At 44.2% G+C, this 18,469-nt stretch overlaps 1 protein-coding gene across 9 annotated transcripts in view; it reads left to right on the top strand.

The window, feature by feature from the left end:
- LOC121542130 (dachshund homolog 2-like) overlaps window positions 1-8,335 on the top strand; it is a 183,069-nt gene extending 174,734 nt beyond the window's left edge. For all 9 annotated transcript variants that reach the window (XM_041851617.2, XM_041851615.2, XM_041851613.2 and 6 more), the window contains 2 exons: window positions 1,257-1,322; window positions 7,161-8,335. In XM_041851617.2, coding sequence (XP_041707551.1) covers window positions 1,257-1,322; window positions 7,161-7,198 — 104 coding nt within the window. In that variant the 3' untranslated portion in view covers window positions 7,199-8,335. The remainder of the gene's footprint in view (window positions 1-1,256; window positions 1,323-7,160) is intronic.
- The last annotated feature ends 10,134 nt before the right edge of the window (window positions 8,336-18,469 follow it).

Raw genomic sequence — 18,469 nt, 5'->3', positions numbered from 1 at the left:
ATAATATCCTATCCTCCTCTCCTCCATAATAACCTCTATTCCTCTTCAACTCTCCTCCTTTCCCCCATAATACTCTCTCCTCCTCTCCTCCTCTCCTCCATACTCCCTACTTTCCCATCCTCCTCTCCTCCTCCTGTCCTCCTCTCCTCTCCTCCTCCTATCCTCCTCCTGTCATCCTCCTGTCCTCCTCTCCTCTCCTCCTCCTATCCTCCTCCTGTCCTCCTCTCCTCTCCTCCTCCTCTCCTCCTCCTGTCCTCCTCTCCTCTCCTCCTCCTGTCCTCCTCCTCTCCTCTCCTCTCCTCTCCTCTCTCTCCTCTCCTCCCTCTCCTCCCTCCTCTCCTCTCCTCTCCTCCTCTCCTCTCCTCTCCTCTCCTCTCTCCCTCTCCTCTCCTCTCCTATCCTCCTCTCCTGTCCTCTCCTCTCCTCTCCTCTCCTCTCCTCTCCTCTCCTCTCCTCTCCTCTCCTCTCCTCTCCTCTCCTCTCCTCTCCTCTCCTCTCCTCTCCTCTCCTCCTCCTCCTCCTCCTCCTCCTCTCCTCCTCTCCTCCATACTTATTGTATTATATTCTTCCTCTCTTCTCATCCTGTTCCTATTTTATTGTCCTACTCTTTTCATCTCCCTCTCTCATTTCCCTTCCATCTCTTTTTTTATTCTTGTTGTCCTCCATCTTCTTTGTGAAAGCAACACAGATATTTAGTTTCATGTCGTCAGCGCAGCGGTCCTAGCCGTTATCACTTCCAGTGCATTAGCATTGTTACCCTGAGAGGAAATGGATACAGATACTTATCATAAACGTTGTAAATTCAAACGCTTAAAACAGTAAACTGTTTTTCGATAGCTTCCTCGTTTTCAGTTGTTTATTTCTGAATATTTTACCAGGAGCAGAGAAGGAAAAAAAGAAGGAATCCAGAGCAACACATCTGTAAACATTTCAGTGGGCAGAGCAATTATTTCCAAGGCTGATTAAACATGGATTTATTAGAAGAAATGCTTTGGGTTTCCTTTCATCTGATGTTGTTGGGACTAATACATTATTGTGTGAACAATCAGGCCACTTCTCGTGATGTTTGCAGACTAAATCGAGCTAAATCTAACTTCTATTTCCGTACCATCTCAGATAGCACCCCCCTACTTAAAACATCATTTGTATCTTGGACATAATTTCTTCTCCACCTGGTATATGTGGTTCCTGCAGAGACTGTCTGGATAGATAGGTAAGAAGTAGTAGTCTTAACTGATGGTTGTGTTCCATTACAGAGGCAGTGATACCAGAGGTTGAGCCGGAGCATAACGGCAGCCAGCAGGAGAACTCAGCTGTACAGGGTAAGAATCTTCACTCTCCCTCTCTGTCTCTGTCTCTGTCCCTGGTATCTGGGGGGTCAGGTAGCAGGGAGAAGGAACTGGGGTTTGGGTTGACTATATCTCTCTATTTCCAAATATAGTCAGAAAACTACAATATGTGCACCACAAAGTAACATTATTTGGATTAACTTGTGAATGTTGGAAAGTACCCTCACATGCGGGGTCAAAGTTAGGGGAAGGGAGTGTAGTGGGGGACGGGGGGTGATGTGGCCTGCACATGCTCCACACATGGGTCTTAGTAACTCTCCTCAGTAACTCTCTGGTGGAGCTCCTAGACCAGGCCCTCCTGACAACAGCATGCACAAACCAGACACACACACTCTTTCTTTCTTTCTCTCTTTCTTTCTCTCGTTCTCTCTTTCTTTCTTTTTTTTTTTTTTTCTCTCTCTCTCAATTTTAATTTAAGGGCTTTATTGGCATGGGAAACATATGTTAACATTGCCAATGCAAGTGAAGTAGATAGTAAACAAAAGTGAAATAAACAATAAATATTAACAGTAAACATTACACTCAGAAGTTCCAAAAGAATAAAGACATTTGAAATGTCATATTATGTATATATACAGTGTTGTTACAATGTGCAAATAGTTAAAGTACAAAAGGGAAAATAAATAAACATAAATATGGGTTGTATTTACAATGGTGTTTGTTCTTCACTGGTTGCCCTTTTCTTGTGGTAACAGGTCACAAATTTTGCTGCTGTGGTGGCACACTGTGGTATTTCACCCAGTAGATAAGGGAGTTTATCCAAATTGGATTTGTTTTCGAATTCTTTGTGGGTCTGTGTAATCTGAGGGAAATATGTGTCTCTAATATGGTCATACATTTGGCAGGAGGTTATGAAGTGCAGCTCAGTTTCCACCTCATTTTGTGGGCAGTGTGCACATAGCCTGTCTTCGCTTGAGAGCCAGGTCTGCCTATGGTGGCCTTTCTCAATAGCAAGGCTATGCTCACGGAGTCTGTACATAGTCAAAGATTTCCTTAAGTTTGGGTCAGTCACAGTGGTCAGGCATTCTGCCACTGTGTACTCTCTGTTTAGGGCCAAATAGCATTCTAGTTTGCTCTGTTTTTTTTGTTAATTCTTCCCAATGTGTCAAGTAATTATCTTTTTGTTTTCTCATGATTTGGTTGGGTCTAATTGTGTTGCTGTCCTGGGGCTCTGTGGGGTCTGTTTGTGTTTGTGAACAGAGCCCCAGGACCAGCTTGCTTAGGGGGCTCTTCTCCAGGTTCATCTCTCTGTAGGTGATGGCTTTGTTATGGAAGGTTTGGGAATCGCTTCCTTTTAGGTGGTTGTAGAATTGAACGGCTCTTTTCTGGATTTAGATCATTATCGGGTATCGGCCTAATTCTGCTCTGCATGCATTTTTTGGTGTTTTACGTTGTACAGGGAGGATATTTTTGCAGAATTCTGAATTTGGTGTTTGTCCCATTTCGTGAATTCTTGGTTGGTGAGCGGACCCCAGACCTTACAACCATAAAGGGCAATGGGTTCTATAACTGATTCAAGTATTTTTAGCCAGATCCTAATTGGTATGTCGAATTTTATGTTCCTTTTGATGGCATAGAAGGCCCTTCTTGCCTCGTCTCTCAGATCGTTCACAGCTTTGTGGAAGTTACCTGTGTTGCTGATGTTTAGGCCGAGGTATGTGTCGTTTTTTGTGTGCTCTAGGGCAACGGTGTCTAGATGGAATTTGTATTCGTGGTCCTGGCAACTGGACCTTTTTTGGAACACCATTATTTTTGTCTTACTGAGATTTACTGTCAGGGCCCAGGTCTGACAGAATCTGTGCAGAAGACCCCCTACCTCCACCCTCCCCTCGGGCTTCCATTCTCTCTGTAGAACCCCCTACCTCCACCCTCCGCTCAGGCTTTCATTCTATCTGTAGAACCCACTACCTCCACTCTCCCCTCCGGCTTCCATTCTCTCTGTAGAACCCCCCACCTCCACCCCCTCCGGCTTCCATTCTCTCTGTAGAACCCCCCACCTCCACCCTCCCCTCTGGCTTCCATTCTCTCTGAGTCTTGTTTGTAGAACCCCCTGCCTCCCCACCTCCACCCTCCCACCAAAACGCAGCTGAAGTTATGTTTGATAAATGGACCCTATTATCAACATGTCTGAAAGCGAATTAAAGACACGTCTTATTGAAATGTGGTCTGCAATAGGTGAATAAATACATATGTTTACAGAACATCCAGTGAGAGTATGCTGCAAAGTGTTTCAGTGGAGATGAGAAGGTGGAAATTGTTTTTTCTCATAGCCAATTTCACAGTCTGCAAATAAAGAGCCCTCCATATGTCTTGGCTCTGACAGCACCGCCACACAGCGGAACGTTAAGGCCTTCATCCTCTGCTGTATCTGTAGGCTACCACTTCGCTCCGCTCTGGGGTTTGCTTTTCTAAGGACAGGGATTATTTTCAGTGTGAGGGGGTCATCTGTTGGTGAGATTCTTGGCCAGGATTACCTAAACATGTTACCTCTCTCATATACCCATATGAGACTTCAGTCCTAAAACAACTTAGAGCTAAAACTATAAAACCAAACCATAACATCATGGCTGGTTATATTGACAGTGTGGCAGCGAGCACAAAAAAACCCACAAACACAACCCCCTTATGATTTCATTGTTAATCCCAGTTACTACCGTGTTCCTTATAGTAAGACATAATGCTCTGACATTCTCCTGTGCTAGCCTTGTAAATCTGTGTATTTGTCGTGACCCTGAGTGTTCTGCTTTCCTGGAGGAGCCAGTTGTTACTAATGACAGCATGGAGAGGGGGATTATGGGGCCATGGCGTTTCTGCCGACGGCCATGTGAGGGACAGACAGACAGCGCTCCTCCCCTAACGAGAGAGAGAGAGAGAGAGAGAGAGAGAGAGAGAGAGAGAGAGAGAGAGAGAGAGAGAGAGAGAGAGAGAGAGAGAGAGAGAGAGAGAGAGAGAGAGAGAGAGAGAGAGAGAGAGAGAGAGAGAGAGAGAGAGAGAGAGAGAGAGAGAGAGAGAGAGAGAGAGAGAGAGAGAGAGAGAGAGAGAGAGAGAGAGAGAGAGAGAGAGAGAGAGAGATCCACATTTCACCTGTACTGGCCAGTGATGAGCATCTTACAACAATGCAACAGGAGTATTCAATTACATTAGGAGACCATTTCCCAAAACCCTTTAGTCCCTGTGTTACTGCTTAAAACTGGTTGAGTAAATCTATCCTCTTCCTGTGTTTCTTCTACTGCTGTGAAGGACTTTCCTTTGACCAAAGTTTTAAAAGATAATAATCTCTGTTATATGGCATTCAAGCCTCATCACGCCTCCCTGATTAAATCTGAGCTACAATTATGAAAGCATTTGTTAGATCTATCCCCCTACTACCTATCAATGATTACATTCACTAGGTATGCAATCAATCTGAATTGCAGTGCTATTAAAATAAGCTGTGTTTCAACTGTGCCAGCTTGGAATCCCATCATGCTGATGAGGTGTGTTTGTCCAGTCCCGGTCCACGACTAGACTGCCCAATGCCTCACCACCACCATGCCCAGCAGAGGTGTCTGTCTGTGGGGATGCTGTGGCAGGACACGTGGGGCCTATCCTGGATCTCCTGGCTGTTTGGGGACTGGAAGCCGACTGACTCTCTCTCACAGGGGTTTAAGAGCTCCAGTTAGGAGTATGTTGTCCGGCCCCTCCTCCCCCACGGCCCATCCATTACACTGGGAGGAATCTAATTACACCTTGCTTCACTCCCAAGTTGGACTTCACAGTTTGCAAGCTTAGCACTGACAACTGATTTCATTAGGTTTGATTGTCCTTGCTGAGATCCCACTTCTGGGGCTAAAAGCTTTTTACGCTTTCTCAGGTTCCTCTGTGTGTTGGTCTATTACGCAGACCTGCATCTTTTTTATTAATCTAGATGAGTGTAGGTAACAGAAACTGCTGAATACAAAAGAAGGTGACATCATTTTACAAGCCGATTAAGAGAAGAGAGGAAGAGTAAAGAGAGAGGGAGGGAGGTGGGAGTGTGAGAGAGAGGGAGGGAGGGAGAGAGAGAGAGGGAGGTGGGAGTGAGAGAGAGAGAGAGAGAGGGAGGGAGAGAGAGAGAGGTGGGAGGGAGGGAGAGAAAGGGAGGTGAGAAAGAGGGAGGTGAGGGTGAGAGAGGGAGGTGAGGGTGAGAGAGAGGGAAGTGATAGATAGAGAGAGAGGGAGGTGGGAGGGAGAGAGAGGGGGGTGGGGGTGAGAGAGGGAGGGAAGGGGGGTGGGGTGAGAGGGAGGGAGGGAGGGAGGTGGGGTGAGAGAGAGGGAGGTGGGGGTGAGTGAGAGGGAGGTGGGAGGGAGTGAGAGGGAGGTGGGGGTGACACAGGGAGAGAATAGTAAGGAGAAGGACCCAGAAAGGATAGATGAGGACCTCACCACTCTAGCTGTTATTACACCAACTAACACGCTCCTCTTCACTCTGGCTCCTGTCACAACCACTTGTTCCTTAAAAAACATTTCAGCATCTTCACCTACAGGAATAATCTACTCCCAAATAACCAGATATATCCTAACCTGCTTTAGTTCCAAACAAACGCTGTAGTTACATACACCAAATGAGACCCTTGGGTACCGTTAATTTCCAAAGTTTGCAACTCACTAATTGGCAACCCAGTGAAAAAAGAGCGAGCATGAAATATCAAGGTGAAGCTTTATGGCAGTCTCAGATCGGCTGCAATTAGCCCGTTTGCAGTCTATGCAGAAAAGAATGGGGCCAGAGGGCCAGAGGGCCAGAGGGCCAGAGTCATGTTAAATATGGATTGAGCTGCTGAGGATAGTCCCTAGAGGTGTTGCAACACAACAGCCATTCTGCCACCACACTACACATCTTGTCACGTCACCCTGCACATTCTGAGAAGGGTTAAACATACAGCAGATAGAGCAGATGTAAACACAATGTCAAATGTAGTTATCCTGACCATACATATTAACATTGGAATACAATTAGAGAATCAAGGAGTGTTGCTCTTCTCCTCTTTCTACTCTGACTGACATACAGACAGACAGACAGTATAGACAGACAGACAGACAGACAGTATAGACAGACAGACAGTATAGACCGTATAGACAGACAGTACAGACAGACAGACTGTATAGACAGACAGTCAGTCAGTCCATCACTCTCTCATTATGTCTCTTTCTGGCCCTCATCCTCCAACACCACCGAACATTGCTTTTTTATCTAATGTTCTGTTGTCTTTTCCCAGTTCCCAGAACACATATCAAGCCTGCAGAACCACTCTCCTTAGCACAGTGATTACCCATGCTCTCTCGATCTCCAGTGAGATGATCTAATGGTGCTTCACTACCATGTAGAGATTAACATGCAGCTGCTGACTCCAGTCACTTTGTTATCCAGCTGTTTTCCTTTCAGCTGTCCCCTCCCGTTGACAACTAACACTAAATGATTAATCACCCATATTATTCCTGACGCACATTTCATTAAAGGAGATAGATACTTACTCCATTGGTTGAACTTGTGTTCTCATGCTCACGGAAAACTTGAAAAAATCACAAACTCAGTTTCACATCATTTGAAATATATACACCCTCTGGAGAGTAAACAACTTTATTTATATGCAGAAGAGATACTTTCCAAAATGTAATACTCATACTGACAACAACATCTTCAACAAGTATACATTGGCAAATGTGTTTCTCAGGGGCAAACCTTACTCAGTGGGAAAATACAAGGGAGAATTTTCATTTTATGTCTGTTAAAAGAGGTAGTAAGGATGGATGGATGGATCACTTGATTAACTGATGTTTCTGTTTCCCTAACAGAGAACAGACCCTATACCAAGCCTCCCATCATGTACTGAGACCTCCAGCTCCTCCAGAACTGACCCAGGGCTGCCGCTGCTGGCTACCCCAGAGACAGAGCCCTTGGCTGGGAGAGAACGAGTGGAGAAGAGGGGTGACTGAAGGGAGGAATGGATCCCCAAAACCTTCCCCTGAAACTCATGTACAGGACTGCAGAAAGGGTGTGGTGGGGTGAGAGGCAACACTGGAGTGCCGCTTTTTGCTGCCCCATCATCTCACTCCAGCTACTTGTAAAATCCCTATATTTTACTTGTTTTTACTATTTTTTGTTTGATCCTCTTTGGGAAAAAAAAGTAAGGACCATTGAAAATAAAAGGTGGATTTTTCTCCACTCCCTGTGAAGCACATTCAGAAGCCTATCTCCCTTCCCTCTCCTATTCCTCTCCAAGCTGATTACCTCTCATTATTATTATTCATTATTATTGTTATTATTAATATTGTTATTAGTTGTTGATTCCTCAAATGCCCCAATATGTCCCAATAGCACAAGTCTTGCAGCGCATATATAGGATAATTTCTTCTTAAAGCTTGAAAATCTGAAGGAGGATATGAAATGTAACATTCAAGACAAAATGTGCTTCTCTTCTTATATCACCTCTTCTTCATCAAGTAAAAGAGACTGAAACGGTTTCTGAAGTTCTATGCTGTTTCTTTTTTGTCCTGTTTTTTTTCTGGGTGGATGGGGGGATATTTTTGAAAAATGTCACTGCTTCGTGTTGACTTGGGAATGTGTCCTCTCCCTGAACTGAATGTGTCCTCTCCCTGAACTGAATGTGTCCTTTCCCTGAACTGAATGTGTCCTCTCCCTAACTGAATGTGTCCTTTCCCTGAACTGAATGTGTCCTCTCCCTGAACTGAATGTGTCCTCTCCCTGAACTGAATGTGTCCTCTCCCTAACTGAATGTGTCCTCTCCCTGAACTGAATGTGTCCTCTCCCTGAACTGAATGTGTCCTCTCCCTGAACTGAATGTGTCCTCTCACTGAACTGCGTTGTTTGTGTGTGTTTACTGAAAGCTCAGACTTGATAAAAAAGAAAGCAATATTGAGGCGTATCCTAGATACACCTCAATATTGTTGCTCAGTTCAAATGTTCTATTGCTGTTTAAAATACAGTATTACAGTAACCTGTCTTCTGCCCCCCCTTTGTTTTTAAAGACATGTAAAAATGCTTTAGCATTTGCTATTCTGACGTCGTAATTAAGTGGATAAATTTTTTGTGAAGAAAAAAATAACGTACGTTAATTGAAATACCCCAATGCATATCCGATGCAAGCATGCCTGTAGATACGACACTGGTAAAAAAAAAAGTTACACTTGCTGGTTTAAAAAACATGCCAATTCAAATATATTTTTTACAAGTTTTGGGAATTTCATTATTACCATGATCACAACCAGGCAGCTATCTAAAATTGTTGACCTTGTTTTAATGATGATATTATGACATCACAGCCGTGCACAAAACACACACAATGAGAAACATAGTTCTGGACATCTTGCTAGATTTTCTTTTTGTTGTTGTTTGGTTTTGTAGTAATAAAGATCTAGATTCAGATGTTTTGTTGCAGTCTTCTGTGCCCTCTGGTTTACTACTTCCTGTGGTTCTCAGTTGTGCATCTGAGGTAGCAATAACATGCACACCTCCAAAGAAACTGTTCTCCCTGTGTGAGTGAGTGCCGCACTAACGCGTGTTCCTGTAGTGCAGGGTGCAATTCTACACATTTTGCCATATGGTGGAGACAAATGTTAGTAATTTTCAATATGATATCTGATTATCAATTGGGTCAACCCGGTCTGTAATTCGACCATGCTTACTACAAGTTTAGACAGCTGGCTGCTAGACTAAGTTGCCAATGTAATTTTTTTTTAGATGACATGGCTAATTGAGTGACTGTCAGTGTCTGACATAAGAGAAAAACTGCTGATGTACAACCAGACTTGGGTGGCTGGAGTCTTTGACCATTTTTAGGGCCTTCCTCTGACACCGCCTGGTATAGAGGTCCTGGATGGCAGGGAGCTCGGCCCCAGTGATGTACTGGGCCGTCCGCACACCCCTCTGTAGCGCCTTGCGGTCGGAAGCCAAGCAGTTGCCATACCAAGCGGTGGTGCAGCCAGTCAAGATGCTCTCAATGGAGCAGCTGTATAACTTTTTGAGGATCTGAGGGCCTTGCCCTGAGGCCCTTGCAAAGAAGTCCTTGCCCTGAGTTCGTCGACTTTGTTATCCAAAGACTGAACATTAGCGAGTAATATACTTGGAAGAGGTGGGTGGTGTGCGCGCCTCCTAAGTCGAACCAGCAGGCCGCTCCGAGTGCCTCTCCTCCGCCGGCGATGTTTTGGGTCAGCCGCTGGACTCCGTTCAATTGCCCTGGGGAGAGCAAACAAAGGATCTGCTTCGGGAAAGTCGTAATGTTGGTAGTTCTGGTGAGTTACCGGCGCTCTGATATCCAATAGTTTTTCCCAGCTGTATGTAATGATACAAAACACTTTCTGAGCTAATAATTTAAAAAATAATACATAAAAAAAACAAAATACTGCAAAGTTTCCTAAGAGCTAGTCGCGAGGCCGCCATCATCGTTAGTGATGTGGATAGGATGGGAAGAACTTTAAGGTCCCAAGGGGATTATTGTCTTAGACACACAGTACTGCTGTATACAAAATAGACACTGTACATTACACACTCAACATAGTACATACACTGAGTACACCAAACATTAAGAACACCTTCCTAATATTGAGTTGCATCCCCCTCCCCCCACCCCCCTTCTTTTTCCTTCAGAACAGCCTCAATTCGTCGGGGCATGGACTACAAGGTGTCGAAAGCATCCCACAGGGATGCCGGATTTAACAAGTGACATCAATAAGGGATCATAGCTTTCAACTGGTCAGTCTATGTCATGGAAATGTTTTAATGTTTTGTATACTCAGTGTACATTGCAGATTACCCTTATCATACACTTCTCATATAGCCACATAAATAAGAAGGAAGAAGAGGGGGAAGAGGAGGAGGGGGGAGGTAGAGAAAGAGGAGGAGGAGGGGGAGGTGGAGAAAGAGGAGGAGGGGGGGAGGTGGAGAAAGAGGAGGAGGAGGGGAGGGGGAGATGGAGAAAGAGGAGGAGGGGGAGATGGAGGAGGGGGGATGTGCTTTGCACTTCAATTATAGACAGGCCGTTTGATCTGCTTCTTATTGTCCTTCCCACTTATAGCTTTATGTAAAGTAGTCAAAATACTTCATTAATGATCAGTGATTTCTTTAATGAAAATACAATTGCTGTGGAGGGCTATTTGATCAGTGAAATTAAAATGAAACATTTGCATTATTTTCATTATAAAACATAGAATTTGATTAAGGCTAACAAGGAGAGGAGAATCAAACAAGGAGTTGCAACCTTGACTTGTGGGGCAGTGCTTTTTCTTTAGTATAATCCATACAGCAGATCCATGTCAATGAAGAATATTGTTCTCTGGGATGAAATATGAGCTGAATCCTGGATCGATGTCACTTAAACTCTCTGCAGAGGAATTCTTTGGACAGATCATGTCACTGTAGCCCTGACCGATCGACTGTCTGTCATCAATACACAGACAGCCTGCTTTTTACCTGCACAAGGTTCTCCTCAGGTTATCGCTTTACTCCAGTATTGACAAGTACAGCAAAGCTGTTTTCTGTTTTTCCAATCTCTCAAATGTCTTCCTCAGGGTCACCGGCCACGTGTGAAGAGGTGGTGATCATGCTGTGAAGGAAAAACAAAAAAACTGGGAGAAATACAAAGCCTGTTCCCTTCCCAACTGACAGCTTCTAATCAATACAGTAGAAATCAATAATCAAATGCATTGAAATGAGCTGAGATACACAGTGCATGGACGAGAAGTGTCAGCAGCAGCGACTGATGATATGGGAATTGACAAGCTCATATCTACCTTACTGTGGACCAGGTGGTGTGTCCCATGAGACGTCACCATTCAGAGACTGGACAACAATTCAACACCAGTGTCTCTGGATGGTTTGAAATTGGTAGTGCTGCTAATTCCTTTCATGGAGTATCAACACAGGCAGGGGAGGATTGTTTTCCCACACCAACAATGTAATGTGTTGTGTTAATTAGATTTTCTGCTCACACACACGCAAACCAATGGATGTGTTCACACACACTACTACTACTACTACTACTACTACTGCTACTGCTACTGCTACTTCTACTACTACTACTACTACTACTACTATCAATCAATCAATCAATCAATTTTATTTTATATAGCCCTTCTTACATCAGCTAATATCTCGAAGTGCTGTACAGAAACCCAGCCTAAAACCCCAAACAGCTAGTAATGCAGGTGTAGAAGCACGGTGGCTAGGAAAAACTCCCTAGAAAGGCAAAACCTAGGAAGAAACCTAGAGAGGAACCAGGCTATGAGGGGTGGCCAGTCCTCTTCTGGCTGTGCCGGGTGGAGATTATAACAGAACCATGCCAAGATGTTCAAAAATGTTCATAAGTGACAAGCATGGTCAAATAATAATCAGGAATAAATCTCAGTTGGCTTTTCATAGCCGATCATTAGAGTTTAAAACAGCAGGTCTGGGACAGGTAGGGGTTCCATAACCGCAGGCAGAACAGTTTAAACTGGAATAGCAGCAAGGCCAGGCGGACTGGGGACAGCAAGGAGTCACCACGGCCGGTAGTCCCGACGTATGGTCCTAGGGCTCAGGTCTCTCAGTTGGCTTTTCATAGCCGATCATTTAGAGTTGAAAACAGCAGGTCTGGGACAGGTAGGGGTTTCGTAGCCGCAGGCAGAACAGTTGAAACTGGAATAGCAGCAAGGCCAGGCGGACTGGGGACAGCAAGGTGTCATCATGCCCGGTAGTCCTGACGTATGGTCCTAGGGCTCAGGTTCTCAGAGAGAAAGAGAGAACGAGAGAATTAGAGAGAGCATACTTAAATTCACACAGGACACTGGATAAGACAGGAGAAGTACTCCAGGTATAACCAACTAACCCCAGCCCCCGACACATAAACTACTGCAGCATAAATACTGGAGGCTGAGACAGGAGCGGTCCGGAGACACTGTGGCCCCATCCGAAGAAACCCCGGACAGGGCCAAACAGGAAGGATATAACCCCACCCACTCCGCCAAAGCACAGCCCCCGCACCACTAGAGGGATATCCCCAACCACCAACTTACAATCCTGAGACAAGGCCGAGTATAGCCCACAGAGGTCTCCACCACAGCACAAACCAAGGGGGGGCGCCAACCCAGACAGGAAGATCACGTCAGTAACTCAACCCACTCAAGTGACGCACCCCTCCCAGGGACGGCATGAAAGAGCACCAGCAAGCCAGTGACTCAGCCCCTGCAACAGGGTTAGAGGCAGAGAACCCCAGTGGAGAGGGGAACCGGCCTGGCAGAGACAGCAAGGGCTGTTCGTTGCTCCATCCTTTCCGTTCACCTTCACACTCCTGGGCCAGACTACACTCAATCATATGACCTACTGAAGAGATAAGTCTTCAGTAAAGACTTAAAGGTTGAGACCGAGTCTGCGTCTCTCACATGGGTAGGCAGACTGTTCCATAAAAATGGAGATCTATAGGAGAAAGCCCTGCCTCCCGCTGTTTGCTTAGAAATTCTAGGGACAATTAGGAGGCCTGCGTCTTGTGACCGTAGCGTACGTATTGGTATGTACGGCAGGACCAACTCGGAAAGATAGGTAGGAGCAAGCCCATGTAACGCTTTATAGGTTAACAGTAAAACCTTGAAATCAGCCCTTGCCTTAACAGGAAGCCAGTGTAGGGAAGCTAGCACTGGAGTAATATGATCAAATTTCTTGGTTCTAGTCAGGATTCTAGCAGCCGTATTTAGCACTAACTGAAGTTTATTTAGTGCTTTATCCGGGTAGCCGGAAAATAGAGCATTGCAGTAGTCCAATCTAGAAGTAACAAATGCATGGATCAATTTTTCTGCATCATTTTTGGACAGAAAATTTCTGATTTTTGCAATGTTACGTAGATGGAAAAAAGCTGTCCTTGAAACAGTCTTGATATGTTCGTCAAAAGAGAGATCAGGGTCAAGAGTAACGCCTAGGTCCTTCACAGTTTTATTTGAGACGACTTTACAACCATCAAGATTAATTGTCAGATTTAACAGAAGATCTCTTTGTTTCTTGGGACCTAGAACAAGCATCTCTGTTTTGTCCGAGTTTAAAAGTAAAAAGTTTTCAGCCATCCACTTCCTTATGTCTGAAACACAGGCTTCTAGCGAGGGCAATTTTGGGGCTTCACCATGCTTCATTGAAATGTACAGCTGTGTGTCATCCGCATAGCAGTGAAAGTTAACATTATGTTTTCGAATAACATCCCCAAGAGGTAAAATATATAGTGAAAACAATAGTGGTCCTAAAACGGAACCTTGAGGAACACCGAAATGTACAGTTGATTTGTCGGAGGACAGACCATTCACAGAGACAAACTGATATCTTTCCGACAGGTAGGATCTAAACCAGGCCAGAACTTGTCCGTGTAGACCAATTTGGGTTTCCAGTCTCTCCAAAAGAATGTGGTGATCGATGGTGTCAAAGGCAGCACTAAGGTCTAGTAGCACGAGGACAGATGCAGAGCCTCGGTCTGACGCCATTAAAAGGTCATTTACCACCTTCACAAGTGCAGTCTCAGTGCTATGATGGGGTCTAAAACCAGACTGAAGCATTTCGTATACATTGTTTGTCTTCAGAAAGGCAGTGAGTTGCTGCGCAACAGCTTTTTCTAAAATTTTTGAGAGGAATGGAAGATTCGATATAGGCCGATAGTTTTTTATATTTTCCGGGTCAAGGTTTGGCTTTTTCAAGAGAGGCTTTATCACTGCCACTTTTAGTGAGTTTGGTACACATCCGGTGGATAGAGAGCTGTTTATTATGTTCAACATAGGAGGGCCAAGCACAGGAAGCAGCTCCTTCAGCAGTTTAGTAGGAATAGGATCCAGTATGCAGCTTGAAGGTTTAGAGGCCATGATTATTTTCATCATTGTGTCAAGAGATATAGTACTAAAACACTTAAGTGTCTCTCCCGATCCCAGGCCCTCGCAGATCTGTGCAGATCCAGGACAGCTAAGCCCTGGAGGAATACGCAGATTCAAAGAGGAGTCCGTAATTTGCTTTCTAATGGTCATGATCTTTTCCTCAAAGAAGTTCATGAATTTATCACTGCTGAAGTGAAAACCATCCTCTCTTGGGGAATGCTGCTTTTTAGTTAGCTTTGCAACAGTATCAAAAAGAAATTTTGGATTGTTCTTATTTTCCTCGATTAATTTGGAAAAGTAGGATGATCGAGCAGCAGTGAGGGCTCTTCGGTACTGCACGGTACTGTCTTTCCAAGCTAGTCGGAAGACTTCCAGTTTGGTGTGGCGCCATTTCCGTTCCAATTTCCTGGAAGCTTGCTTCAAAGCTCGGGTATTTTCTGTATACCAGGGAGCTAGTTTCTTATGACAAATGTTTTTCGTTTTTAGGGGTGCAACTGCATCTAGGGTATTGCGCAAGGTTAAATTGAGTTCCTCAGTTAAGTGGTTAACTGATTTTTGTCCTCTGACGTCCTTGGGTAGGCAGAAGGAGTCTGGAAGGGCATCAATGAATTTTTGTGTTGTCTGAGAATTTATAGCACGACTTTTGATGCTCCTTGGTTGGGGTCTGAGCAGATTATTTGTTGCGATTGCAAACGTAATAAAATGGTGGTCCGATAGTCCAGGATTTTGTGGAAAAACATTAAGATCTACAACATTTATTCCATGGGACAAAACTAGGTCCAGAGTATGACTGTGGCAGTGAGTAGGTCCAGAGACATGTTGGACAAAACCCACTGAGTCGATAATGGCTCCGAAAGACTTTTGGAGTGGGTCTGTGGACTTCTCCATGTGAATATTAAAATCACCAAAAATTAGAATATGATCTGCTATGACTACAAGGTCTGATAGGAATTCAGGAAACTCAGAGAGGAACGCTGTATATGGCCCAGGAGGCCTGTAAACAGTAGCTATAAAAAGTGATTGAGTAGGCTGCATAGATTTCATGACTAGAAGCTCGAAAGATGAAAACGTCATTTTTTTTTTGTAAATTGAAATTTGCTATCGTAAATGTTAGCAACACCTCCGCCTTTGCGGGATGCACGGGGAATATGGTCACTAGTGTAACCAGGAGGTGAGGCCTCATTTAACACAGCAAATTCATCAGGCTTAAGCCATGTTTCAGTCAGGCCAATCACATCAAGATTATGATCAGTGATTAGTTCATTGACTATGACTGCCTTTGAAGTGAGGGATCTAACATTAAGTAACCCTATTTTGAGATGTGAGGTATCACGATCTCTTTCAATAATGGCAGGAATGGAGGAGGTCTTTATCCTAATAAGATTGCTAGGGGTGAACACCACCATGTTTAGTTTTGCCCAACCTAGGTCGAGGCACAGACACAGTCTCAATGGGTATGGCTGAGCTGACTACACTGACTATGCTATTGGCAGACTCCACTAAGCTGGCAGGTTGGCTAACAGCCTGCTGCCTGGCCTGCACCCTATTTCACTGTGGGGCTAGAGGAGTTAGAGCCCTATCTATGTTGGTAGATAAGAGGAGAGCACCCCTCCAGCTAGGATGGAGTCCGTCACTCCTCAGCAGGTCAGGCTTGATCCTGTTTGTGGGTGAGTCCCAGAAAGAGGGCCAATTATCCACAAATGTTATCTTTTGGGAGGGGCAGAAAACAGTTTTCAACCAGCGATTGAGTGCTGAGACTCTGCTGTAGAGCTCGTCACTTCCCCTACTACTACTACTACTACTACTACTAATAATAATATGCCATTTAGCAGACGCTTTTATCCAAGGCGACTTACAGTCATGTGTGCATACATTTTTACGTATGGGTGGTCCCGGGGATCGAACCCACTACCCTGGCGTTACAAGCGCCATGCTCTACCAATTGAGCTACTACCAAACAACCCGTTGTTTTTGCCATGCCATTTAAAAATGATTTAAAAAAATTTGCACACAATTAAGGCAATTTAACTTTGAAAATGACTGAAAAATAAACAAAACCTGTCTACAGGGTTAGGGTTCTACAGGGTGTCCTCTGAAGGGCCTGTCTACTGGGTGTCCTCTGAAGGGCCTGTCTACTGGGTGTCCTCTGAAGGGCCTGTCTACTGGGTGTCCTCTGAAGGGCCTGTCTACTGGGTGTCCTCTGAAGGGCCTGTCTACTGGGTGTCCTCTGAAGGGCCTGTCTACTGGGTGTCCTCTGAAGGGCCTGTCTACTGGGTGTCCTCTGAAGGGCCTGTCTACTGGGTGTCCTCTGAAGGGCCTGTCTACTGGGTGTCCTCTGAAGGGCCTGTCTACTGGGTGTCCTCTGAAGGGCCTGTCTACTGGGTGTCCTCTGAAGGGCCTGTCTACTGGGTGTCCTCTGAAGGGGCATGTCTACTGGGTGTCCTCTGAAGGGGCATGTCTACAGGGCAGGGTGTCCTCTGAAGGGGCATGTCTACAGGGCAAGATGTCCTCTGAAGGGCCTTTCTCCAGGGTATCCTAGGAACTAATGGTTACCTTCAGGTATCATAGAAAAAAAAACAGCCAGTAAATTTCCTTACTAGACGGAATCTTTAATAATAAGTGTCTGTGTGTGGGTTTAGAAGAGAAAGCAGTGTCTAGACGTTTCCTCTGTAGTTACACCCCCCCAGGAAAATTATGTTTTTGACTGTACTGGGCCTTTAATGATTTACAGATTAGATCTAAACTAGGAAGGGGAGGATGACTGCATTATCATAATGCTGTTGATAGAAATGTCCCTTGCACATTAGAGACTGTCCAAATGGTTGGATCTACATTTTTGTGTAGGGGGTTGTTCCAACTCAAAAAGCACAACAAATTTGATTTCGACACCCACCATCTCAGATTGTTCTGAAATAGTTTCTGTTGTTAGAAACAGATACGATGAGCATTTTTGCAACATTATTTCGTTGAAATATAATTTGATCTCTGAGAAATTAAGCTAATTGATTGCATCCAAATTGGCCATTTTAATTGATAAGATTCATATTATATTCAATAAATATAGTACCTAACATCCAAGAATGCCAAGAGTGTGCAAAGCTGTCATCAAGGCAAACGGTGGCTATTTGAAGAATCTCAAATATAAAATATATTTGGATTTGTTGAACACTTTTTTGGTTACTACGTGATTCCATATGTGTTATTTCATAGTTTTGATGTCTTCACTATTATTCTACAATGTAGAAAATAGTAAAAATAAAGAAAAACCCTTGAATGAGTGGGTGTGTCCAAACTTTTGACTGGTACTGTATATAAAAAATATATATGTTTTTTTTTTACACATATTTAACCCCTTTTTTTGGGTACGCACAAAACTACCTCCATACATCCATTCATTTTTTTAAACCGGTACCAGTTACCTTCAGACGAGTCCTGTGACACTTGTGGGGTTCGTAGAGCAAAACGGAGACCATCCTCGTGTTGGACACGTTCCGATGCTAAAGCAGTTCTTGTGAGAAGAATGATTTTCGGGATGTTTCATGGTCTGACAAACACCGCTGTAGCTCGGCCACCTTCCACCGCAGATGCAAAAAGCTGCCATAGGCGGATGCGGTGGATTGAGACGCACCCACGCAAAAAAAAACATCTCTATTTTAAACTGACAGATTTTGATGGGGATTTCTTTATTATGTTACTTAGAATGCTAATATAGGTACCATTGACTTGCATTGGATTTGTGCCACAAATGCTAAAAAGTTAGCATTTGAAACAGTGGCCAGCTATACAAAACCAAAGCATGGGTTGCTGTCATACCTTGTCCATAAACTGCTTACAGGGTAAGGAAACCAATATGTCGTTTTGTAATTTGGGTGAACTATACCTTTTTTAAATCACCCAATAGCAGGAACAGAACCTGGTGATATCAGGATGTAGGATGGGACATAAACCTAACAACTTCAATGACACATTTTTCCGAACAGAAAAAAACTAAAACAATCACCAAATTCACTGAGAATAGATTACATAGGGTGAAGAACCAATACTCTGAGCTGCAGCGCCATACTACTGGTCAGACATAGAGAACTGATACGGTATATTCATTGTTGGGTTGGGATTGGTGTAGGCGGTCCGTGGGTGGCTTTTGACAATTTCTGTGTATACCTCATTTCTTACTCATTATTAGAAAAAAGTTTGGTTCAAATCAGTTGTTAGGTACTATATTTATTGAATATTATAAACTGGGTGGTTCAAGCCCTGAATGCTGATTG

This window comes from Coregonus clupeaformis, chromosome 27 (genome assembly GCF_020615455.1).
Source record: "Coregonus clupeaformis isolate EN_2021a chromosome 27, ASM2061545v1, whole genome shotgun sequence".
Classification (NCBI taxonomy): Eukaryota; Metazoa; Chordata; class Actinopteri; order Salmoniformes; family Salmonidae; genus Coregonus; species Coregonus clupeaformis.
Note: the sequence above shows the minus strand (reverse complement) of the source record. Positions and strands in the feature narration are given on the sequence as shown.